Source organism: Sipha flava, unplaced genomic scaffold, assembly GCF_003268045.1.
Source record: "Sipha flava isolate LNK unplaced genomic scaffold, YSA_version1 104_pilon_pilon, whole genome shotgun sequence".
Lineage (NCBI taxonomy): Eukaryota > Metazoa > Arthropoda > Insecta > Hemiptera > Aphididae > Sipha > Sipha flava.
Window position 1 is genome coordinate 298,796 of NW_020271718.1, and position 24,673 is coordinate 323,468.

A 24,673-nucleotide genomic window follows, 5' to 3' on the forward strand; every position below is an offset into this window, starting at 1 on the left:
TATCAATGATGAATAAATCTTAGGACACCTGTACGACGTTAATTTAATAATATATTAGTTATACTATTATGGGACTGTTGTATGGTATATATATCTTATTAAATAGTACCTAATTTATGGTAACAGAAAAGTTATAATATTGTATCTTCTTTTTATGTATTCTTTGATATTATTGGTTTTGGATGACTGTTTAGTATAGTTATTATTTTTATGTTGGTATTTTATTTGCAAGTGAATACATGATAAATATAGTTCAATATCATCCATGTCAAATTAAATATTTTACCAGCATAAAGAACTTTGGTGATAAATATTAATTTTAATTACAAGTATAAAATATTTCTAGAATTTAAAATATATAATGTTACTAGTTCTATGATAATTTTTGTATTTTAAATTCTTGTTAAAGTAAAGAATATTTTGGTTGAACAATAATGGTTTTTATTTTATAATTTGTGAAGTGTTCATTTTTTGGTATAGTTGAATAATTATCAATAGTTAATTGTAATAATTTATTGCTAGGATAGTGAAAATTAGTATTATTAAAATAAAATAACTTATCTTAACCTCAGGAACTTATACTTCAACAGACTTATTTCTTGTAATTTATTTTTATATAATATTATATAATATTATATAATATTATGTATAATAAAAAATTATAAAATTATTATAATATATAATATTATTGTCTCTAGTATTTACTATAATACATTCTATATTTATCTACTTTATTTTTATTAGATTTATCCTCTTCGTCTCTCATAAAAGTATTATTTAATAATGATTTTTAGGCAAATCTTTATTTATAATATTTTTTTTGTTTCCATTAATTATACTACTAAATTCTTACAGTATTTTATCCTTTATTATTATTATTTGAAATTCAAGGCTTGTAACTATGCTTATCATGTACTATTATTAGGTAACCTGTTAATTTAAATGTTCTTATTTGTTTAAATGAAAAATCAATGACGTCAAATTATTTTAATGGTCAAAATTGTACAGTGTTTTTATTTAATCATTTATTTATTGTAAAGCACAGTTAGGTACTTTTGTATTACATAAGATAGTAAATAAATTGTAATGTTAAGAAATATGTTAATGACACTTAAACAAACGCATGTTATACTATGATTATACCTTAAAAAATATTATTTTAATGCAATAGTTTCTAGTTTCTTGCAGTAGTTTATGATGTGATTTAATATTAGTTCGCTATTAGGTTTAAAAATGTATAATGGTACATTTATATATCTTTTAAGTATTAACTATAATAACTGGTATGATCCTTTATCTGTCAGTGATATTTCATCAGTAGCTACTATCTAGTTTTTGATTAATAAATAGTGATTTGTTATTAGGTAGGTTTAGAAGTTATTGGTATTTTATTTAAAACGAAGTTTAAAGCCCAAAATACTGTCGTAGCTAACTTAAGATTTACTATGATAATGCCGTTTTATTTCGTCGGATATGTGAATCATATACTATTTATATGTTATTCTATAGTATATAATCTAAGGTCGGCAAACTCTTGTTTTCGCCGTGGTAAAATTTAGCGGCTTAGAGCCGTAGTTAGCTGGTATGTTATGTTTATGTTGTGTATGTTAAAGTAAGGTAAAATTATTGCGTGTTTTATTTTCATCAGGATTACATTAAAAAATATCAAAGAATTTGTCTACCCTAATTTATAAAATATAATTAAACCATAACAGATGATAGTGAAATAGTTAAATATATATCCGTAAATAAGTTTTGCTTCCAAAGTAAATGTGAGTTTACAACACTTATTGAAAATATTTTTACTTTTTAATAATAATTGACTTACATTTTGGTTTTATAAATTTGTGCCTACTCGATAAATACTATTGAATAAATTGCTTGATGCACTAAAGATAACATTGTTCTTAACCTTATAATATGTTTATAAACTATTAATGTAGGTCTACAAATTATTTAGTTCAAATATTCTTGGTGTCCATTGTTATGTAATAATTTCTTAAATAATCTCTTTTATATACATTATTGAATCAAGGATATGTTCATATTTTTAAAAATGTACCTACTATTTTAAAAGTTATTGAATAATAGAATATTTATGTCCAAAATATTATTGTACATATTAGGATATAATATCATTAGATAAATATTATATAACACATTTATATGAATGTTCACTAAAAAAATATTTGTTCGATACACTTTGATCTTTGTAAGTTATAATTTATAATCTTTTGTCTAAAATATGATTTAATATTGCTTTTATGCTGAACTAATCCGACCATGGGAGTATATTTGTTATTGAGTTTCATATGTTTATCAAGTCCAATGTTCATTTTATCTATTTAGCACGTAGTGATTGACATATTAATGGAAATTAACCACAGTATACATTTATTATTTATCGAAATATGACTGTAATTGTTGTAATAATACGAAATAGTGTTAAATATATTTTAATAATGAAGACATATATTCCACTTTATTCTTGTTGCCCGTGAGTGTAGTGCAGTGTTTAAGTTAAATATTATTTAGTAATACATTTATTCCGTTTTATTCTTGGTATCCCGTGATTGTAGTGATAAGTTAATTATATAATATAGCATTTTATTTTGACAAAATGCTGCAAGAAACATGTGATAAATCGAATGATTTGAAAATGAATGTCTCCAGTGGATGGTCAACAGTAAAAATACTAGAAAAATTAAAATTCTGCAATAGTGGTATTATTAAAATTGGTACTTTAGAACGTGACCGTTCGTTTTCCAAAGAACAAGAGCTCAATGAAACTAATTCAGTACCTCCGGGATTTATTATATTAGTAATTTTAATTGCCATTAGTGGAATATTGACGATTGTTATGTGGTTCACAGGATTTTATATGTTCCAAATTTTACAATTCGTAACCATAACTGAAGGCAGTTCTTCTTATAATATGTGGCAAAATCCACCCGTGAAGCCATACGTATCTATTTATCCGTTTAACTACACTAATATAGAAGACGTCTTAAACCATGGTCATACACCGATTGTTGAAGAGCTTGGGCCTTTTGTTTATAAAGAAACCGTTGAACGATTTAATATTAAATTTAATGAAAATGGTACAGTTACTTATCAAGAAAAGCGAAGTAATGAATTTGTACCTGAAATGTCTAAAGGTGATCCTAAACATTTAACCATTACTGTCCTGAACTTACCGCTGATAACTTTAATATCAAGATTTCCAGAGATGTTTTTCCTATTTCAAGAACTTATATCTCTACCTTTTGATATGTTTAATTTTAATGTTAAACCTTTTCTTAATTTAAAAGTTGATGACTATTTTTGGGGTTATGAAGATAGTATATATACTATGGTTAAAGGCCTAGCTTCAACTGTACATAAAAATGCACATTTATCTAAATTTGGTATAATTACTTCACGTCGAGGTGAGTCATTAGATAAGATAACGATTCACAGTGGAGTTGGAAATTTAAATGAACTAGGTATTATAACTCGTTATAATGGAAAAGAAAAACTGGACGTTTGGAAAACGGAAGAATGCAATCGTTTAGATGGTAGTGATGGATCCCAGTTCCCACCAACTACATTAAGTCGTAAATCAAAACTTTATGTATTTCATAATGATCTATGTCGTCGATTTCCATTAGTTTATAAAGAAGATATTGAAGTTGTACAAGGAGTGACCGCATTTCGTTTTCAAGCACCTAGGAACGTTTTTGATACACCCATTACGAATCCAGATAATGATTGTTATTATAATTCAGAAGAGCGTCCGCCTTCTGGTGTTTTTAATTCTTCAGCATGTAGTAAAGCTCCAGTCATGATGTCGTTTCCACATTTTTATCTTGGTGACCCAGATTTGAGAAAAGACGTTCTTGGGCTGTCACCAGATCCTGAGTTACATGAAACCTTTGTAGATGTTCATTCTAAATTAGGAGTCTCATTAGGAGGTCGGTCCCGATTTCAAATAAATATAATACTTAAAGGTGCCAATCGTATATCACATTTCAAAAATTTTAAAGACGGAATAATACTACCTGTAGCATGGATTGAAGTAAAAGTTGATAAACTTCCCGACGATATAAAGCGATCCCTTCAACAAACATCAATTGGTATCTATCTGGGAGAGTTATTATTGAAATGGTTATCATTAATAACGCTAACATCATCCATGGTATTTTTGGTTCGAAAAATAATTTTAAAAGATTGTTTTATGTCCAATGAAAAACTAATTTTGCCCATAAATAAATAATGATAGGTATTGAAATAGAATGATGTATTATTTTTATATTTGGCTGTAAATTAACTTTTGTTTTTAAATAATTTAGCTTTTATAAATTAAATAATGCAATTAAAAATGTATTTGATGTTAATAATAAAATTTAATATTGAATACAAATTTTTAATTTATGTTTATGTAAACATTTTATTTTTAAGTGTTTTTGTATTCTGATAAATCATATTATATTAGTTATTTTACATTTTATGTATTATATTAATTTTTAATTATTTTTGATCCTGTCTATATAAAAAGATATGTACTAATAGTTCATTATACAATTTCCCATAATGTATTTATTTATATATTATGATTAAACGGGTGAGCCCGATTATAACCCAATTATAATTGGGCTCAAACCCTTATGATATTATAAATAAATAATAGTTATGTGGAAACTGAAAATAACTATATACAATAAGTATATATTATGGGAAGAATACAATACAAATTTAATTGATTAAATTACTAAGATAAACATTAGTAGAGATAATATATACATTAAGATCAATATTAAAGTTATTTACATGTTGCATGGTTCTAATTAAAGAAGATTTTTTACCATATAATCTATGAAAAGTATATGCTCATTTTAAAATAATGGTTTTAAAACGCTAGTTGCTGGTATATATTAAATTACAATTAAAATATAAGTAAAACAAATTCAGTGTGTATTGGCTGTATAGATTGTTATATTGGCCCTTAGACCTTCAATCGTGGTATACTTAATATGATTTTATCAAGATAAAGATGCATCATAAGCCGTGATTTTCACTTATTTATCAAAATGAAATATATTACGGTAACAATAATGTAAAGCACTAAAGCCGGGACCCGGCATTAATTAGTAATTACTAAGCGAAGGGACTTATAGCTTTAAAAAATACACAAATATGCTTCTAAAATCATTATAATATGCATTTATATGCATTGAAAAAAATAAATTACCACATAGTAGACAAAATAAAACGTGTCCATCGAAAAAATTGTTTAAACTAACTCTGAAAATAATAATTCTAGAATTGTTAAGACTTGATATTATCACTACCATTTGTTAAAGTGATATTTACACGTTTTATACGCACATTTTGAAATTTTTAAATTAAATTACTGTATCTTGGTCAATATTGGACTTAGAAAGTTGGTTTAACTTCCAAAATTCATTAAAAAATAATAATTAGTGGTTAAAATAGTTAGTTGCCATTTAAGAAAAAAAAGTTATACAGCGCATGCGTTTGTCTATTCAAGTTAAAAAAATTAAAAACTCATAAAAATACATATTTTTATTTCATAAAAATCAACGAAAAATCAGAATTCAAATTTCAAGGCACTATGCAAAGATATTAAGTGTTCTCAGTTACTGATTATTACACACTATATATTGAATTCGATTATTGAGTATACTAATCCGTTCCATCAAATACATTTCATAAAATGTTCAATGGATACTTAAAAAATTAGGCAATTGTAAAATACTGTATAAATTATTGATATTTTTTTAATTAGATGGATTACAATGTGGTTGTTTCTGATTATACTGCAATGGATCGTGTTCTTCGAGAAGAACGTGCTTATATCTTGAACATAGTCAAGCAGATTAAAAAAGCTGGCTGTAACGTTTTGTTGATTCAAAAATCGATATTACGAGATGCATTATCAGAATTGGCTATACACTTCTTAGATAAAATAAAATGCATGGTTATTAATAATATCGAACGTGAAGATATTGATTATGTTTGCAAGGTATTATTAAGAATTGCTTAATTTTTTTTTTATTCAAATATTTCTGTAATATTTAAAAAAATATTTTATAGACATTAAACTGTAGACCCATTGCAAGTCTTGATCATTTTGTTGCTGAAAATCTTGTATCTGCAGATTTAGTTGAAGATGTCATGACTGGAAACAGTCATTTTGTTCAAATCACTGGTATTAACAATCCCGGTAGAACAGTTAGTATCATAGTACGAGGGTCTAATAAATTGGTTTTGGAAGAAGCTGAAAGATCACTTCATGATGCTTTATGTGTTATTCGATGCTTAGTGAAACAGAGGTAATTTATTTAAATTTATGATTTTACATTAAATTAATATTAAATTCAAATATTAATAATTTTTAGAGCATTGTTAGCTGGCGGAGGGGCACCTGAAATTGAAATCAGTTTAAAATTGACTGAACTCGCAAGATTAGTTACAGGTGTTGATGCATATTGTTATAGAGCTTTTGCTCAAGCTCTAGAAGTGATACCTTTAACATTAGCGGAAAATGCTGGGCTTAACCCTATAACTACAGTTACAGAGTTACGTAATAGACATTCTCAAGGAGAAGTAACTGCGGGTATCAATGTTCGAAAGGTAGTTTTTAAAATTGAATATTAATGGAACTATGTTGAAATTATTCATACCTTCTTGTTTTTCAGGGTGCTATAACAAATATTCTAGAAGAGAATGTTGTTCAGCCATTGTTGGTATCTATCAGTGCTATAACTTTAGCTTCTGAAACCGTTCGTAGTATTTTGAAAATTGATGATATTGTAAGTATAAAACTGTTTGTTGATAAGAATTTTTTCTAATAATTGTATTTATTTGTTTAAGGTAAATACTCGTGGATATTAATTGCTTCTACATATTTCAACCTTATTTGGTAATTTTATGATTTTTCGAAGCATTATCTAAATATCAAGTGATTTTATTGTATTTATTTATTAAATAATTATATGATTTATTTCAGATCCAGAGGAAAGACTGCACATACTATTACTAACGCCCTAATATTCCTATTGGATCAAAAATGAAACTTCTAAGCATGTTCTTAAATTATAATTATTAAGAAACTAATGTGCTCTTTTGCAAAAAACCTTTTGTTAGAATTTATTTTTTTTTACTTAATAACAATACACAAATATTACTTCAAGTCTAAAAATTTTATATTTTGTCATCCTTTTTGTGTAACACACCTATGTAATTAAATTATTATGATCAAAAATAAATTTTATGAATTAAACTGCTAAACATTTCATAATTGTGTTAATTTAAAAATAATGAAGTATTACTATTTTGAAATATTGATTTTAAAGGGTTGAAATCGGTAAAAACAATTTTTTACATGTAATTTGTATATCTATATTCATATAATAATAACAATAGCAGTTGGTCGATTACGGGAAATACTGTACGGCACGGCGGCCAGAGGGTTTCCATCTACCTGTACTCTGACCTTTTTTTGTGTGTATTTAATCAGCTTGTAGATATGAATTATTCCATGGCTATATTATTATTTATGAGTTGTATAGAAAACACCGACTAGCTCAATTATACAAATTGCGTTATCGAATAATAATCTTAACAGGGATTTCGGGGTATTATTTTATTATTATTAGTAGCTGAATTACCCGTTGTTGCCGGATTTAAGTATATAAATGTATGTAATCTGGCAAGATTAAATTGTGTTTAATCTATTGCAATTTAAATTAATTAAGATTGTTGAAATAATCTTAATCTTCTTCTTCTTCTTCTTCTGTTTAAATAAAACAGTAAGCTCACTGACTGTGCAATAAACGCACAGCTCAAACCATTGATCGGATTGGGCTGAAATTTAGCTTACAGATAGCTACTATGATGTAGGAGTGCGTTAAGAAAGGATTTTTGGAAATCCACCAGGTGGTTAAAAAGGGTAAAAGAGATAAAAATGTAAAACGTTTTTTTTTTGTTCTAATTTTTTAAAATTAAGTATACATACTCTGTAAAACAAATAAACATTGTCTATAATCTTTATTTTTTGAATTTCAACCCCTAAAGGCTTGAAAAGTGTAAAAATAGAAAAAACTGCTAAGCCAAAACCGTTGAATCTATGAGTATGAAATTTGATCAGTAGATCGAATCTACTAGATTCGTTGCATGATGTAGACATCCGTAAGAAAGGATTTTTCAAAATTCAACTCTTAAAAGGGTTAAAAAGTGTAAATATGGGAAAAATCGTTTAGCCAAAACCGCTGAAGCTATGAGAATGAAATGTATTGTTTATATATGCATATATTCAGTCTGGCGATAACGTTCATCATGAACACATGCTCTTAGGCTCGCTCCGTTATCAGTGTTTTAATTACGTAAATTACGTTTTTGTTTTCAACGTATATCATATTATGATTCGTTCCGGTAAAAGTCTACCTCGTACGAAGACGTCATCAAAAAGAGTATTATCCAGTACTTCTCCAAATTCTCCTCTTCACGAGGGGAAAAAGACCAAAACTTTCACCTCACCAAACCGTTTCGCTGTTCTCGCCTCAACTGACACTGTGTTCGATGCGGCTCCACCTTCCTGCGAAGTCACTGTACCTTCATCTCTCCCTTCTGACCAGGCAGAGCCTGCGGCTCCACCTATCTACATTAGGAACATCAATAACTTTTCTGCATTCAAAGATGTATTAATTAAGACCATCGGCCCCAAGGGATTTACATGTAAGTCCACTCCTTCGTACCTTATCGTCCGATACCTAGTGACACCTAGTGAGGAATGTCCATAATGTAAAAAAAACAATTGTCCTCTCCCAATATTTTTTGTCGACATCGAACCCAATATAAATAATAAACATATCTACAACATCACTTCATTACTAAACACGAAAGTAGTGATTGAAAACCCGAACAAAAAGACATACGGTCCGCCGCAATGTTTCAATTGTCAAGACTATGGTCACACGCAAAACTATTGCCATCATCCATCGCGTTGCGTCAAATGCGGCGAGGCTCATGAGTCAGATAGCTGCACCAAGGATCATTTCAGTCCAGCTAAATGCGTCCACTGCTCCGAAAATCATACGGCCAGCTTCAAGGGGTGCCAGTTCTATCAAAGTATTTTAAATCGCCATAAAATCAAATTTTTCAACTCCAAAAAAAATATCACACACACAAAAAACTTATTCTCCAAGTCCCTCCTCAGTGATCCCTCTCAATCCATCCCGTCATATGCTGCTGCTACTTTTGATTCAAAACCGAACATTAATTCGCAAAACTCAAATTTAAATTTAGCTCTTTCAAAATTCCTATCTGATTTAACATCTATAATAAATTTTTTTCTTTCCGCTTTATTAATAATTAATTAATTAGGGCATTTATTTTTAATATTACGTTGTTATTAAATACATACACTAATATTCCGTTCTATTTACTTCTTATCTGATATTATATTCATATTTATTATTAAATTATTATGCTCATTATGTTTAATTATCAATTTAGCTATTGTATCACGTTATCCTATCAATATTTTAATTGTCGAACTATAATAGTTTATACTGGAAGTTCTTAATTAATAAAAAAAATAAAAATAAAATAAAAATATGCATATAAATGTTTTGTTGTGTTGTTTATAAATGAATGAATTTTTTAAAATTCAACTCCAAGGAAGTTAAGTTAAAGGGTTAAAAAGTGTAAAAATGAAAAAAAGAAGAAAAACTTTCTTAATTAATTTGATTTTAGCGAAAGTTAGAAGTACTCGCGACATTGCCTTAGTTATAGCATCTTCTGGAATCGCAGCTACACTGCTCGAGGATAGTCGAACTGCCATGCTACCTTCAAACTAACACTCAATCTAACAACTTCAGTCACTCCCATTTGTTATGTATTAAAACAAAGTAATTTTGCGGATGTTTTAAAATAATACAAAAATAATAGTGCGGGACCAAATTACAATGGAATATAAGGGTGGTTTTGCGGGCTGGAGACTTTACCAGTAATACCAAAAAGGACCAGAACAGATAAAGTTAATAAATTCACGACTTAAAAGATCTAATTTATGGCCTCAGATTTATATACATACTCAAACTGTCGAAAAATATGAGGGTATACGTGGAAGAGGAAAAGTTTTCTGGTAGATTTTTAGATCTTTACTTGAAATTGACGATGGTGATTATCCATCAATTAATGAAATGATAACTATCCCAGACAATTTGTGCACAGTAACTGTTGTAATTACGGTTCAGGATTTAATATCAAAAATTTATCCAGATATTGCTCATATTTATGATAAGCCTATGGAATGGTTGTGTGAACGTGTTATACTCACTCCAAAAAATTACCAAGCGGTGGCTATCAATGATACACTGCTGATGTCTTTTGAAGGGGAAGAAAAAGTAAATACTTCGATAGATACGGCGGTGGTCAACATAGACGATGCAACTAATTATCCGGTTGAATTTTTAAATTCATTGAAACCACCGTATATGCCACATCATAGGCTTATTCTGCGTGTGGGCATACCTATTATGTTTTTGCGAAATTTGAAACCACCTAAACTGTGCAACAGGACCAGGCTTAAGGTCAAAATTTTACATCGCAATATAGTAGAAGCCACAGTTTTAACTTGATGTGCAAAAGGGGAAACTATGTTTGTACCACGAATCTGTTTAATTCCAAATGATCTTCAAAATTTAAACGATTCTCAAGTCCCAAGGTCACACTCTCAAATTTGCAGGAATAGATTTGCGAGAAAACTGTTTTTCACATGGGCAGTTCTACGTAGCTTGTTCACGCGTAAGCTCACCCAGTAGCTTGGTTATTTTGTTGCCTACTAATAGATCAGTGAAGAATATTGTCTATAGAGAATTTTTTTAGATAACATTTTGAAAAACTATTAGTAAAACATTTATTTTAAACCTTCACTGCTAAAACTTATCGCTAACAAAGCTACGGTCGCTAAAAACTATAACTTATAGAATAGGTTATGTCACAGTGCTTCCCAAATTTTTTCGACTCACGGCGGCTTTTTTGATCTAATGTTTTTTCAGGGCGCCCTTTTCCAAGCCATAGCATGACTAATCATAAGGAAAATGTTATACCCGATAGTATTTTATGATGGCGCGGTGTCCCTGTAGAGACATCGCGGCGCACATTTTAGAAACCTATAGGTTATGATAATAATTATTATCTTAAAAACTAAATTAATATGTATAAATAAAATATTATTTCAATAATTTTAATTAATTTAAATTTCAACGGATTAAACAAAATTTAATCTTGCTAGGTTACATAGATTTTTATACTTAAACCCGGCAACGATGAGTAATTCAGCTAGTATCATATGTATGTAGTGTATTTATATATAAATCATATTCTTCAATTGATATTCATCTTATGAATTATTATTATGTTGAAAACTTAATTACTTCATTTTGTTTGCATTTCTCGTTTTAAATGGAATAAACTTATTTAATTTTGATTAAAATTATTTTTTACCTTTATGATATATTAAACAACTAGTGCCCGGCATTTATTCTAATAATTTTTTTGTGTACCTTCAAAGAATAATTATGAATAGATAGATCAAATTTCATAAGTATTATACCATTATTTAATTATCAAAAAATAAATCTTTAAATTATTTTAGTTTTAAAAATAAGTTATTTTAATTTCTAAATGTGCTGCTTTAATAATTGTATCTCTAATTGACTACCACTTGGCTTATTTGCATTTAATTATTTTTCTATTTCTTCAATGTAGTTCTTCTTTTCTACTTCAAATTTTAGCTGCTCTACATTAAATTTGGGCACTCTGGTATTTTGTATTCGCATTCTTTACAATTTAATCTGAAATTTTGCAATAACCAGAAAATGATCAGTCATAATTAGCTCCTCTGTAACCGCTTACATCTGTTATGCTATGTGTAAATCTTTTGTCTATGAGGATGTAGTCTATTTGATTTTTCGTTCATCCATCTGGTGCAGTCAGTCGTGTAGTCAGGAGGGGATATAGTAAATATTAATAGAGATAATAGTTGGATACCATAAGATCAATATTAAAGTTATTTACATGTTGCATTGTTCTAATTAAAGAAGATTTTTTACCATATAATCTATGAAAAGTATATGCTCATTTAAAATAATGGTTTTAAAATGCTAGTTGTTGGTATATATTAAATTACAATTAAAATATAAGTAAAACAAATTCAGTGTGTATTGGCTGTATAGATTGTTATATTGGTTAAGAAAAAAATGATTTTATTTATATATTTTATCTACTGATAATTTTTATATAAATAAATAGTTTCTATAATATAGAAACTGTTTATTTCAATAATCATATACGAACATTAACAATTTACTATTTTCTTCTTATTTTATAACTTCATTATTGATATTTATAGACAAATATGCATTTAAAGAAATTGTTAGTAGAACCTAATTAGGTTTTTTCATTAAATTTATTTTAAAATACAGTGTGTAATCCCTAACTGACAACACTTAATATCTTTGCGTAGAGCCCTGAAATTTGAATTCTGATTTTTCGTTGATTTTTATAAAATAAAAATATGTATTTTTATGAGTTTTTAATTTTTTTTAACTTGAATAGACAAACGCATGCCACAGTACAACTTTTTTTTTCTTAAGTGGCAAACACCTGTTTTAACCACTAATCATTATTTTTTTATGAATTTCGGTAGTTAAACCAACTTTCTAAGTCCAAAATTGACCAAATTATAGCAATTTAACTTAAAAACTTCCGTTGTTGTTGAGTTCTTGCTTTTATATTTTGAATCATAGTTGTTATAGTTTTAACGTGCCATTTACAATGGATTTCTTTTTCAATAAAAAGTATAGAATCACTAACTGTTATTTAAAGAACTGTAAAAGTTTGGAAGTGTTATTGTTTGTTATTTTTTCAAAATGTATAGAAAACAATAATTTTTTTAATAATATTATAATATTTATTTAACAATGAGTCCATTGAGTATTTGAGTAGGCATACAACATACCTACCTATACTACTTAAATAAATTTACTACATAAATATGTAGTGAAGTATACTATACAACAGTTGTAGGTATTTAATTTGATATATAAACACATATATCATACACTAACTGATGTGAAACGTGTTTTAAAGATTATTGTTACTATGCAAATATCGTGAAATAACTTGTTCTTAAGTAATACATTTAGAATTCTAATCAACCGCCAAGATAAAGTAGCGGAGAAAATTATTGTACTTGGACTCTTCATGGGGGCAATGTCCGACAGATTGGCTTCAGTTTTGATAGGTAACGCCCTTCTATCTTACTCTATGACATACACAACATTTACATAATTTATATGCTTCATATTTATATTTATATAATTAATATTAAGGTTACGTAAAAATTCAACTCTGTAGTTAATATATTCTTATAAAAATTATTCATAAAAAAAATAATAATTGTGCGGTTTGTAATTTTTCATCCGGGATGGCTTTATGAAAATATTTGTAGGGCTAAGCTCTCCTCTTTGGTTGTATCTAGAGACAGTGCGAGGGTAAAATGATAAGCGCACATCAACGCCAGCCGAAGGGCAGGGAAAAAGGGAGAGCTGCCAAGGACCCTACCAACCTAACCTTTGGGGCCCCGCTCTTTTCATGGAATTTAACAATTTTTAAAACTAGCATATAATATTGTTTTTAAAATTATTTAACAAGTTTCTCCAGTCATGTGAAAATGTACATGATATTTTAATCTCAAACTTCAATATTATGCTGAGAATATTATGCTTTTAGAATTTAATTTGATATAATATATTATTAATTTTTGATGAGTAGTGAACGTTTTCAAATTTCGTGAGAATTATCTTGAAGATATTTTTTTCCCAAGTACAGTACTCCAACATTGAAGCATCATGCCACCCATCAAACCCTTCAGACTAACAAAGCAAACCGGACCCAAAGGTAAATTGATGGTAGTTTGAATTCTTAGCTTAGTGTGACCTAAAATCATGTTATTCCGATTAGATTTTCGCGTTGAAATTAAAAAAACCTGTTTGTACTGAAAATCTATTGAGGTCAATAAAAAGTTAAGTTTTTACTGAAAATTAAAAATATTTCATGATGTATTTAATAGTTATTCACTTATTCGTTTATATATTATTAATTGTTCATTACAGTGGCTTAGCCAGGAACTTTTTATAGGGGGGGGGGGGTGTCAGCAAATTTATATATATTTAATCGGTTGCATCCAAAAACCGCACACCAAACCTCACTATATAAAGTATTAATTATAATGTATTTTGTATAGACGAATGTTGTATACATAATAATAATAAAAAGTTGTATCAGTTCTTTCGTTTTGTATAAACGTGCGTGTATAGTGTTATCTGTGTGTCGCGTATCTTAATTAATAATTGCGTAGTCCAATTATTTACTGTATAATGTTATGCAATGTGACGACGATATTTACGAGGTAGATGAGTTGAAGTGTTCTACATGCAATGAATTTTTTCATTTTGGATGTGCGGTGTTAAGAGAAACGACTTTTCGGAAAATGTCAAAAACGGCTAGACAAAAATGGGGCTGTGCAAAGTACAAATTCTCAACTGATGCTAAAACAATATCACCTACTACGAACGTTAAGAAAAGAAATGAAGCAAGTGTGTTAACAAATGAATCATTTATTAATTTAACGGATTCTGTTAAATATATGAGCGATAAGTTTGACTCGTTTGGAGAGCAACTACAAGAACTTCTTAAATCTATGAAAGATATGAGGGAAGAAAACAGAATTTTAAAAGTTCAAAATAATAATTTACGTAACGATTTAAATATACTATTGAACAAATTGAATATATTTGAACAAAAGTTACTAAATAATTTCGTTGAAATTGTAAACGTACCGGAAATAAAAAATGAGGATTGTAAAAATACAGTTAAAAAAATTGCAAAATGATTGAACGTGGAAATTGATGTTGTCAATGCTTATCGTGTCCAATCAAAATTCAATATCAGATCAAAGAAAATCATAGCTGAACTAACATCGAAACAAGTCAAAAAAGATCTGATTGGATCATCTAGGAAAATCAAACCAACAAGTAATATTGTGGAAGCAAGTTAGAAAAATGAAGCTATTTATATTAATGATAATTTGACGCAATTCAATAAAAATTTATTTTATAAAACTAAAATATTTGCACGTGATTCGGAGTATAAATTTGTCTGGTTCAGAGACTATAAACTATTTATAAAAAATCTGAACTTACAAAAGCTATAGTTATTAATACTTTATTTGTATTTATATTCCTATTAGTTTTAACTTTTTACTCTCATGGAAAGTATTTGTAAGGGATATTTGAATTACAGAACAAATTACTATGAATCTTTTTCTGAATTTGTATATATTAATGATAATGTGTGTAATAATTATCTTAATGTAATATGTTGTAACATCAGGAGTGTAAACGCACACTTTGGTGAGCTTCTATTTTTTCTGGAAAATTATGCTAAATATAAGGACATTAATATAATTGTACTTAAGGAAACCTGGAATAATGTTCAATCATGTAATTATGTTTTAGATGGCTATAAGTAGCTTGTATTTTTCTTTTATAAAAAGGAATCAAAATTATGGTGTTATGGTATTTGTAAAACATTACTTAAGTGTAGAATTTTTTGAGTATGATTTCGTAGATTCTAATATAGTAGAACCATTGATTAAATATACAATATATATATATTTAATCAATGGTAGAATTCTATATATCTAATATCAAAGTGCCAATTAATTTAATATGTGTCTATTGGTCTCCCGGTACTGATAGCGATAACTTTATGAACTCATTAGGAAAAGTAATAGATGGTTTAAATACTAACAATGAATTAACGGTAGTAACTGGTGATATGAATTTCAATATAATTGGTGTACATGAATATAATAATAAATATCTTGATATGTTATCTGAAAGTGCATTTATCTCTTTTATAAACGTTTATATCAGATTGCCAAAGGGTGTTAATCATTCTTGTTTAGACCACATTTTTATTAATGGTAATGATAACGTCACAAATAAAATTAATGCTGGTGTAAAACTCACTGATATAACAGATCACTGTTGGGTTTGTGTTTCAATTCCAAGTAAATTTTGTTACTAATCGAAAAATGTTTAATAAAATTGATTATAAATCAATTACGTCAATATTAGCCAATGCAAATTGGATCGAAGTATATGATGCCTATAATGATGTCAATCACTGTTATAATGTTTTTGATCAAATAATTAAAAATGCAATTGATAAATCTACTACTCGTATAATCTTGAGATCAAAGAACATACGTTTAAAAGAATGGATGATTAAAGGTGTGATTCCTTAGAGCGCGTCTATAGACGCGTGACCGATGCGGCTGACGCAGCGCGACTCTAATTTTAACGGCTTTTCCTATTTTTAAATGAAACCTATTCCCAACAACGCGCGGCTGTTGCGTCTTTAATAGAGATATGTCGTTCATGAACGAACTAGTTCAAATGAACTATTCACCCAAATGACCGGTGGTTTCGTACTAGTTTACTTTTGATGAAAGTTCACCGTTCACCGCTCACTTCACGAGTTAGTACCTTAATCGTTCATGAATCATTCGTTGATACGGAGTAATAATTATTGAACTAGTTCGTTCATGAACAATTCTGTGATACGGAGTACGTATTCATACGAACGAATCGTCAAATACATGAACGAGAACGACTGAACTAGTTCACCTTAATGAATGATAAGTCCCAACTCTAGTCTCTAATCGTGCGACTGACGACCGTTTGGTAGGCGGTCAAAACGCACTAGACACGCGACCGATTATCCTCGACTTCTTAATTTGATATCGTTTATTTACCGTTTATTTGATTTACCTAAATAATTTTAAAATGTCTTATGATAACAATGTAGATTATATACATGCCGTGCGTCTCTTGCGACTGCGTTTTGTAGTTGTACGGAATACCTACTCAGTCGCGTCGCAAAAATTCAAATCACGCCGTGTCAGTCACGTGAGTCGCTCGTCTACAAACGCGTACTAAGGAATCACACCTAAACTCTGTCCAAAGCTTGCGCGATATCTAGGAATATACCAATGCAAACTTTTTTGTTCTTGAATGTTAACGAGATTTGATCGACAACTCTATGCAGTTGATGTATTGTGGAGTGTTTAGATTTGAAGCCGAAGTGAAAGTTAGGGATAACTTTATCTGCAACTGCGATTTTCGAAATTCTTTTGAGAATAAGTTTTTCGCATAATTTGCCTACAACAAAGAGCTGCCTTATAGGTCGCTAAGAGGATGGCCTTTCGGGAAGTTTACCTGGTTTATAGATGAGTATTATATTTCCAAGTAGATGGCATGTAAGAAAGTCGGAGAATGGAATTACTTGTAATTGCTACTTATAAGTGATTGATTTAAATAAAATTAACAAAAGCTTGCATCATTGTAAGGAAAATTTATTATTAATATTGCGTTTACAAAAATTATTCAGTATTTTGTGAGTTTTTTTTATAAATTAAAATACTTAAGGCCGCATTTTAAATTAATAAAACAGATTGTAAATTCAATACTATAGCAGTAAATGGCTGCGTCAATAATAAAATATGTAACCAGGAAAACTGCATAATAATTAAAATAGTTGGAAAAATTCGATATTTGGGTGTTATCTTTGATAAAAACTTAAAATTAAATTTTCATATTGTAATAACCCAAAGATACAAAAAATAATAGGTGAAGGTAGGAATGAAAGATGTAAGATGGGGGAGTGGTATATATGTGAGGTGGTGAGGAATTAATGTATTAAAGGGTTTTTACCTTCCTCCTTGTTCAAGGGAGGGCTCTCAGGGTTGAGAATGTTCGAGAGCCAATCAGCGCAATTGTACAGTTTGCCAAGCTAAATAATACAGCACTTACTTATTTTGCCGTAGACCTTCAGATTTCGATGCGAGGTTGAAAGAAATGCAGAATTTAATTGCACTTGATTCGGATACTCTTCAATACTCGTCCGAAAAACACAAGTCGAACGGATTAAAATTATAAATCAAAATTTATCGCATATATAAACTCTTCGTTGGTCTTACGATCGGTGCGCATGCACTAACAACCTAAGATCAAGAGCTCTCTGAAGGGTGGTGTGTGTCCCTGTTATATAGGGTGTTGTTCACGCGGGTATCGAAGATACCGTTATTTATTTATTTGAAATAGTTTTAAAAATCACGTACATATAAATAGTATACATAATAAAATATTTGTGCCGTCTTTTACAATCGAATGATGCACATCATTACAATATTAACAATTTATTAGGAAAGCTACGTTTTATTACATTTAAATTGAACAAACTCAAAAAACATGGTACCTAAACAAACAATCTAAATTGTATATTTTTCACTATATCAATCAAACTTATAATATGGTCCATTGATATGGGGTGGCCTTCGGGATAACATATTAAATGCACTAGTAGTTAATCAAAATAATATGGTCAGAATTTGCCTAAATAAATTCACTCTAGAAGGATCTACGAAAGCCAACTATAAAAAACTTGGTATATTGCCAATAAAGTTTTTATATAAAAAAATTGCTATTATGTACTTGGTTAAGAAATTTAACTTAGATAATTATCATAAAGAGTTGAGCAATAAAAGAGAATTGAGGTAATTTGATTTGACTGTTAATTATACGAATAAATCTTTTGGTCAATGTTTTGTAGATTATCTTGGACTAACGTTTTTTCAATTCTATGCCTTTTGAATTAAAAAAAAAATATTTGGGGATTAAAGGATTAATATTAAAGGCTTGGTATATAAATATTTATTTCTCGAGTTAAATAATGAGTTGTTATTATTTCATTTTATTTCTAAACTGTATAAATATTAAGCTATGAGGTTTTATTTGTGTATCTTAGACTAATATCTTTATTTTATACTTCTTTCTTTATCATATACATTTTCTTGATAATACTTATAAACTATTTGTATATTTAGCTTAATATGTACTTAGAACTTATACTCTGTATCTTGTAAATTCTATAATTACAATAATTATATCATATATAACTCTCTTTCTCCAATACAAGCTTTGCTTAAAGGAGAAAAATAATCGAAAATGTTACTCAATAATAATATATGTATTTGTGTCTTTTTCGATTAATAAAAAAAAAAAATTTTAAAGTTAATTGTTACATTCAAAAGCTTATCTTATCGCACGTTGATGTGCTCGAAAAATAACCAGTACATTTTTCTACCGTATATATATATTATAAAACAAAAGTGTTTTTTTATAAATGGATTTTAAAACTATTGATAATAATAAAGATTGTGAGACGGGGTGATCTTAAAGGTCCAATAAACCCTAAGAAAAAGAAAAAGAAGAAGATAGTATTAAAGGGGGGCAATTATTATTATTTTTTATTTATATTTTAATTTTTTGAAAAAACGTCGGTAAAAAATTTTAACTACAAACATTTATATATATTTTTTTAAATTTTATATTTTAAATTTTTTAATGCTTATATACATTGTACCTCAATAAATTGTTTTTGAATAAATATGTAGTATAAATAATAAATAATAAATTATATATCTTTCTAAAATGTGCGGTTTTTGGAGTTGTCGATTTAATCTTATCACTATCATTTTGACTACTATTTGTATTGATCTTAGTATTTTTAAGTCTGGTTGACATTAGTTTTTTTGACTCAGGTAAAAATAAATAATTAATTTTTCTAGTTTGCTTATTAGTTAGAGAATCAATTAATAATTATTGTTAATTTAAAAATAAAAATAATTTTCCACCATAAAATAGTGTATGATTTATTAAAAAAAAACTATTGTTGAAATATGTACGTGAACATTATTTTTTATATTATTGTGAATAAATGTTATATAATTGATATGATAAATTATTTATTTAACTGTCATGATTAACTACCCTAATTTTAAGTTATTAAATAATTGTTTTTCTCCAATTTTAAATAAATACGTAGCAAGAGCAAAAAATTCTCGAAATTTATTATTAGTAATTATAGTTTTTGTCGTAATCGTAAATAATTTATAAATAATTAATATTATAATAAATAATATTAAATAAATAATTACATGGTGTGGGGTATGAAAAAAAAAACTCTATGACCAGAGGGACTACGTGGAGGTTCTTACCGTATCCCCAATTTCATATATAATTGCAGTTTACTGTGTTTTAGAAATATAATATAAGCATTAAAAAAAAAAAAAAAAATGAATATATATATATATATATATATGTTTGTTTTTTATTTTTATATTATATCATAACGTAGTATCTATCTTAAAAAAAAAAAAAAAAAATACAAATTAAAAACTGTTGGACATAATTCATGTATTAAATTGAAGATTGTATGTATAAGTGCGTTGTAGTTTAATTGTATTCTTCATTTAGATTACTATATTGAAAAAAGATTCTAATGGGATTGCAGATTGACTGTAGGTATTAATAAGGAGTTTCATGGTTAGATTTTATGGCTTTATCATCTATGTAATCAGCAACAAAGGTGTTTTCTTTAGAGGATGATCTGAAATATATGCAGCGTGTTAATTAATTACAAAATGAGTTGTTTAACTCGTAATCATGATATGACATTTGAGTAAAGTTTTTTTTTAATAATATTTTTGGACTAATTTTGCATTGATTAGAACCATTTCTGTGGTAAAAGTACCGAAGGATCTGATGAAACGAAATAGTGAGAAAGCAGAAAATTATAATGGTCTATTCGGCTGAATGCTTGAGAAATATTAATGAAAACACAAGAGCAATATTGTTTATACTTAAATGAAGTAGATATTGTTGATGAATTGAAGTAAAAACATCAACCAATCTGTCTGCTTGGCGTATTGTACTTTGTTTGGCTCGAAAACCAAAGTGGGGATATAGGGCGTATATATAATTTATGGTAATCATAGTGGATATTTGATATTTCGTTGGATAATAAGTTTTTTTTTACAACTTTTTGAGAATAAAGGTATAAGGCTTATAGGTCTATATGAACCTTGTGGGTTAGAAGGTTTACTTGGCTTTGTAAAAATTGCTATGTGTGAACTAGCAGTGTTGAGAAATAAAATTATCTCAACATTGCATTAATTACATGTGTTAGGAAAATGTTTGTTATTTTAGGTAGACTTTCTGTTACTTCTGAAGTTATTGAGTCGGAACCCGGAGATTTTTTTTCGATTATTTTAGAATCATATATTTTTGGCCTCGTTTGGCGTGAAGAATTTTAATGAGGTCAAACTAGTAACGGGGAATTTCAAAGTGAAGTTAGCAGTACAAAACTGAAATTTACTTAACAGCTGAAATCAAGTCTAACAAACTTTAAAATTTATTTTACAATGTCTAACAACCCACTAACGTAATTATTAGTTTGAATATTGATTGCTTAAGTTGCGGTGCCAAGTTTACAAGGGTTAATTAATAGTCGAAAAATAAATGTACGAACAATGTCAAATAGTTTTTTTTTATAATTATTTTTTACGTATTGAATTGACATTTCACTTCATATGAGGCTTATGCGATTTTTGAACTATTTCTCAACGTTCTTGCCACCTCCGAAATAACTCAACTCAAATATAATTTAGTATCCTAAATATCTATTAATATTATTTAAAAATATTAAAACGTATCGTTACTAGATTTTTACAGCTGCAGTTAGCACCTAGCAGCAGTTAGCAATCTAGTTTATTTTACATTCTGTCCGGCACTGCTTACAACTCTCGGTACAGTCGGAAATAAATAAATGAAATGACCATGGATAGTTCCATCTTTGCACCACTATTATTTATATTTGTGTGTGCACCATACCAATAACCAATGATCTAATGGGATTTTTTATCGAAATATATGTCATTAACCTATGACTCACGTCCGCAGTCCACACCACAACATTGCACCTGCCACTTCCTCATTAGTTCGGTGCACTTATCAGGACGGAGAAAAAGAAAACTGATAAGGCGGAAACCATACTGTATATTTCATTGTAGTACACAATTTGTTCTCTATACTTCTCTTACAGTGTTTCTGCAGTTGATAATGTTTCATAACTATTACCATTGTTCAAAGATCAAATATCCGTAATAATAATAATATTCTCACAAAACTTGACGTATTTTTTAACTGTTGACGTTTCAAATCTATACAGTCGCGTCTACTTCTATTAGTACGTGATAAAAATACCGTCAACATGTCTTTATACCCTTCGTTGGAAGATTTGAAATTGGACGAGTTTGTTAAGGTCAGTGTTTTTGTATAACGTCCAGTCAATGTTGAAAAATAACATTCTGTCCAAATATGGTTTTATTTTACTTTTTACCACCTAGCAGTAAGTGGCAAATGTATATGATTTACATTTAATGTGCGTTTTAGGCTCAAAATCAAATTATTCAACAAAATGATAATCCCCCGCCTTATATGGCAATATGTCCACCTCACCCGTCAGGTATGGATCAAGATTCGTTGGGTGCCATGTATCCAATACTCAACGATTACATGGGTGTAGAACTTAGTACTCTAGCACAAAATAATGCTGTAGCCCATACATTCCATGATATTCCATCATATGTAACAAATGGTGTTCGTAAGGTAATTTTAACTATTATTATTTATTTATTAAATTATTGATTACTGAAAAATTTAATTTTAAAATATTTAGTTGGTGTTGTGTAAAGACAGTAAAGGCCAAGTTGGATTAAAATTGTCTACATTTAACAATGGTGTATTTATTAGTGTCGTAATACAAAACAGTCCAGCTGCTAAAGCAGGTTTGAGATTTGGGGATCAAATTTTACAAATCAATGAAGATTTTATTGCAGGAATGAGTGTTGACAAAGTGAACAAAATTTTTAGAGAATGTTCCGTTAACAATATCAATGTTATTGTCAGAGACCGGTAATGTATAAATGATAATAGTTTTCAATATAATAAGTTCTGGTTAGATATTATATAATAAGGATGGGTAACACTAAGCAACCAGGTAGCCAATTTTTAGAACTTTAAAATCTGGCAGATTGTAGTAAAAAAAGCAAAAATTAGAAAAAGGTTATTAAAATTAACAACAAGCATTTTTTTAAAATTAATTAAATTTTACGTCTGAACCAATATAATAAAATAAGAGCCTAATACCTACAGCAGTAGTTCCCAAACTGTGAACTGCACTTATTGCACTTAAGGACTTATTGGTGAAAGCACAAGTCAAATATTTATATTATATATCTCACTATCATATATTTATTTTTAGATCTACAGTAATTTGATATTATTAAAATAACTAGTTAATATTGTTTTATTTATTCATGGGAAGCATAATAAAATTATTTTAGTTTTGGGGATCTTGAACCAAAAAAGTTTAAGAACCGCTGACCTATAGAAAAGTTAGTTATGCCGATATGGATATAAATTATCAATACATTTTAATGATTTAGCTGGAGTTCAATGCTAGAGAATGATATAATATCTACATTTTACGATTAATGTGAAAAATTAGATACTGATAATCCCTAAAATGTAATGAAGTGATTGGAAAGTGCAGTATGGGCCAGCAAAAAAAAAAAAAAATGAAGGCCAGATATGGCCCATGAGCTGCTAGTTACCCATCCATGTTATATAATAATAATTATATCATCAGGTTATTAAAATAAATAAATACTATTGTTATTTTGTTGTACAAACTAATTGTAATAGTATGTAATTGGTACGTACAATATTATTATAATTAATTTATTATTGATACATCAAAATCATCTATATAGTTATGAATAATTATAAAATTTTTATTTTTATTCACCTAGGCCTTTAGAACGTTCCATTAATCTTTATAAAGATCGCGCTGGCCATGTTGGTTTTCAATTTAAAAATGGTAAGATTACCGATATTGTCAAAGACTCATCTGCAGCTCGTAATGGAGTGCTTACTGATCACCAGTTATTGGAAGTAAATGGACAAAACATTATTGGCTTGAAAGATAAACAAATAGTGGAAATCATTGCAAAAGCCTCAGACATGATAACTATTACTATCATTCCTGTTTCAATTTATGATCATATGATTAAAAAGTATGTTAAATATTATTTAATAAAATAGTCATGAATGTGTATTTTAATAAATGTATTTAAACCTTAAATACTAAATTTAATTTTGTTTAAAAATATGATTTGTTTATCTATAATTTTTTATTTAATTTAGGATTGCGCCATCATTGATTAAGAACATCATGGACCATTCAACAATATAAAAACAAAAAAAAAAGAATTTGTATTCAAGTCATCTAAAAGCTTATTATTTTTTACATAGTTTAAAATTAATGAAAAATTTATTTAAAGATTTATACAGTAATTAATTAGTTGAATTGTACAAAAATGTTCAATTCAATTGTTGGTAAAGATGCAATATTTTGAACTTAGAAATTATATACTCTACTTAATTATTTAAAAAGACTTCTTCATTTTTTCATTTTATTAAATTTTATAATTTTCATTTATTATTATGAAACTTAGAAATATTCAAATATATATATATTTGGTTTACATATTTTTATGTTATTATTATTATTTTATAACTACAAAGAACACAATTTTATTTAGACATCAAAGTGGTAAAAACCTTTTTTA

At 28.1% G+C, this 24,673-nt stretch overlaps 3 protein-coding genes and 1 pseudogene across 3 annotated transcripts in view; all 4 read left to right on the top strand.

Moving 5' to 3' along the window:
• The window catches only part of LOC112682968 (T-complex protein 1 subunit delta), a 12,822-nt gene extending 5,618 nt beyond the window's left edge, over window positions 1-7,204 (top strand). Inside the window, exons 6-11 of the mRNA XM_025553769.1 lie at window positions 5,789-6,025; window positions 6,097-6,335; window positions 6,402-6,636; window positions 6,702-6,815; window positions 6,877-6,925; window positions 7,013-7,204. Coding sequence (XP_025409554.1) covers window positions 5,789-6,025; window positions 6,097-6,335; window positions 6,402-6,636; window positions 6,702-6,815; window positions 6,877-6,897 — 846 coding nt within the window. The 3' untranslated portion in view covers window positions 6,898-6,925; window positions 7,013-7,204. The remainder of the gene's footprint in view (window positions 1-5,788; window positions 6,026-6,096; window positions 6,336-6,401; window positions 6,637-6,701; window positions 6,816-6,876; window positions 6,926-7,012) is intronic.
• LOC112682962 (lysosome membrane protein 2-like) lies at window positions 2,273-4,261 on the top strand. Its single transcript, XM_025553760.1, has one exon. The coding sequence runs from the start codon at window positions 2,621-2,623 to the stop codon at window positions 4,253-4,255; it is 1,635 nt and encodes a 544-aa protein (XP_025409545.1). The 5' UTR covers window positions 2,273-2,620; the 3' UTR covers window positions 4,256-4,261.
• Window positions 7,205-10,116: 2,912 nt separating the features above from the next.
• LOC112683779 lies at window positions 10,117-15,286 on the top strand (annotated as a pseudogene).
• Window positions 15,287-22,017: 6,731 nt separating this feature from the next.
• Window positions 22,018-24,300, top strand: LOC112683135 (syntenin-1-like). Its single transcript, XM_025554036.1, has 5 exons — window positions 22,018-22,302; window positions 22,434-22,649; window positions 22,720-22,955; window positions 23,855-24,118; window positions 24,249-24,300. The coding sequence occupies exons 1-5, from the start codon at window positions 22,252-22,254 to the stop codon at window positions 24,295-24,297; spliced, it is 816 nt and encodes a 271-aa protein (XP_025409821.1). The 5' UTR covers window positions 22,018-22,251; the 3' UTR covers window positions 24,298-24,300.
• The last annotated feature ends 373 nt before the right edge of the window (window positions 24,301-24,673 follow it).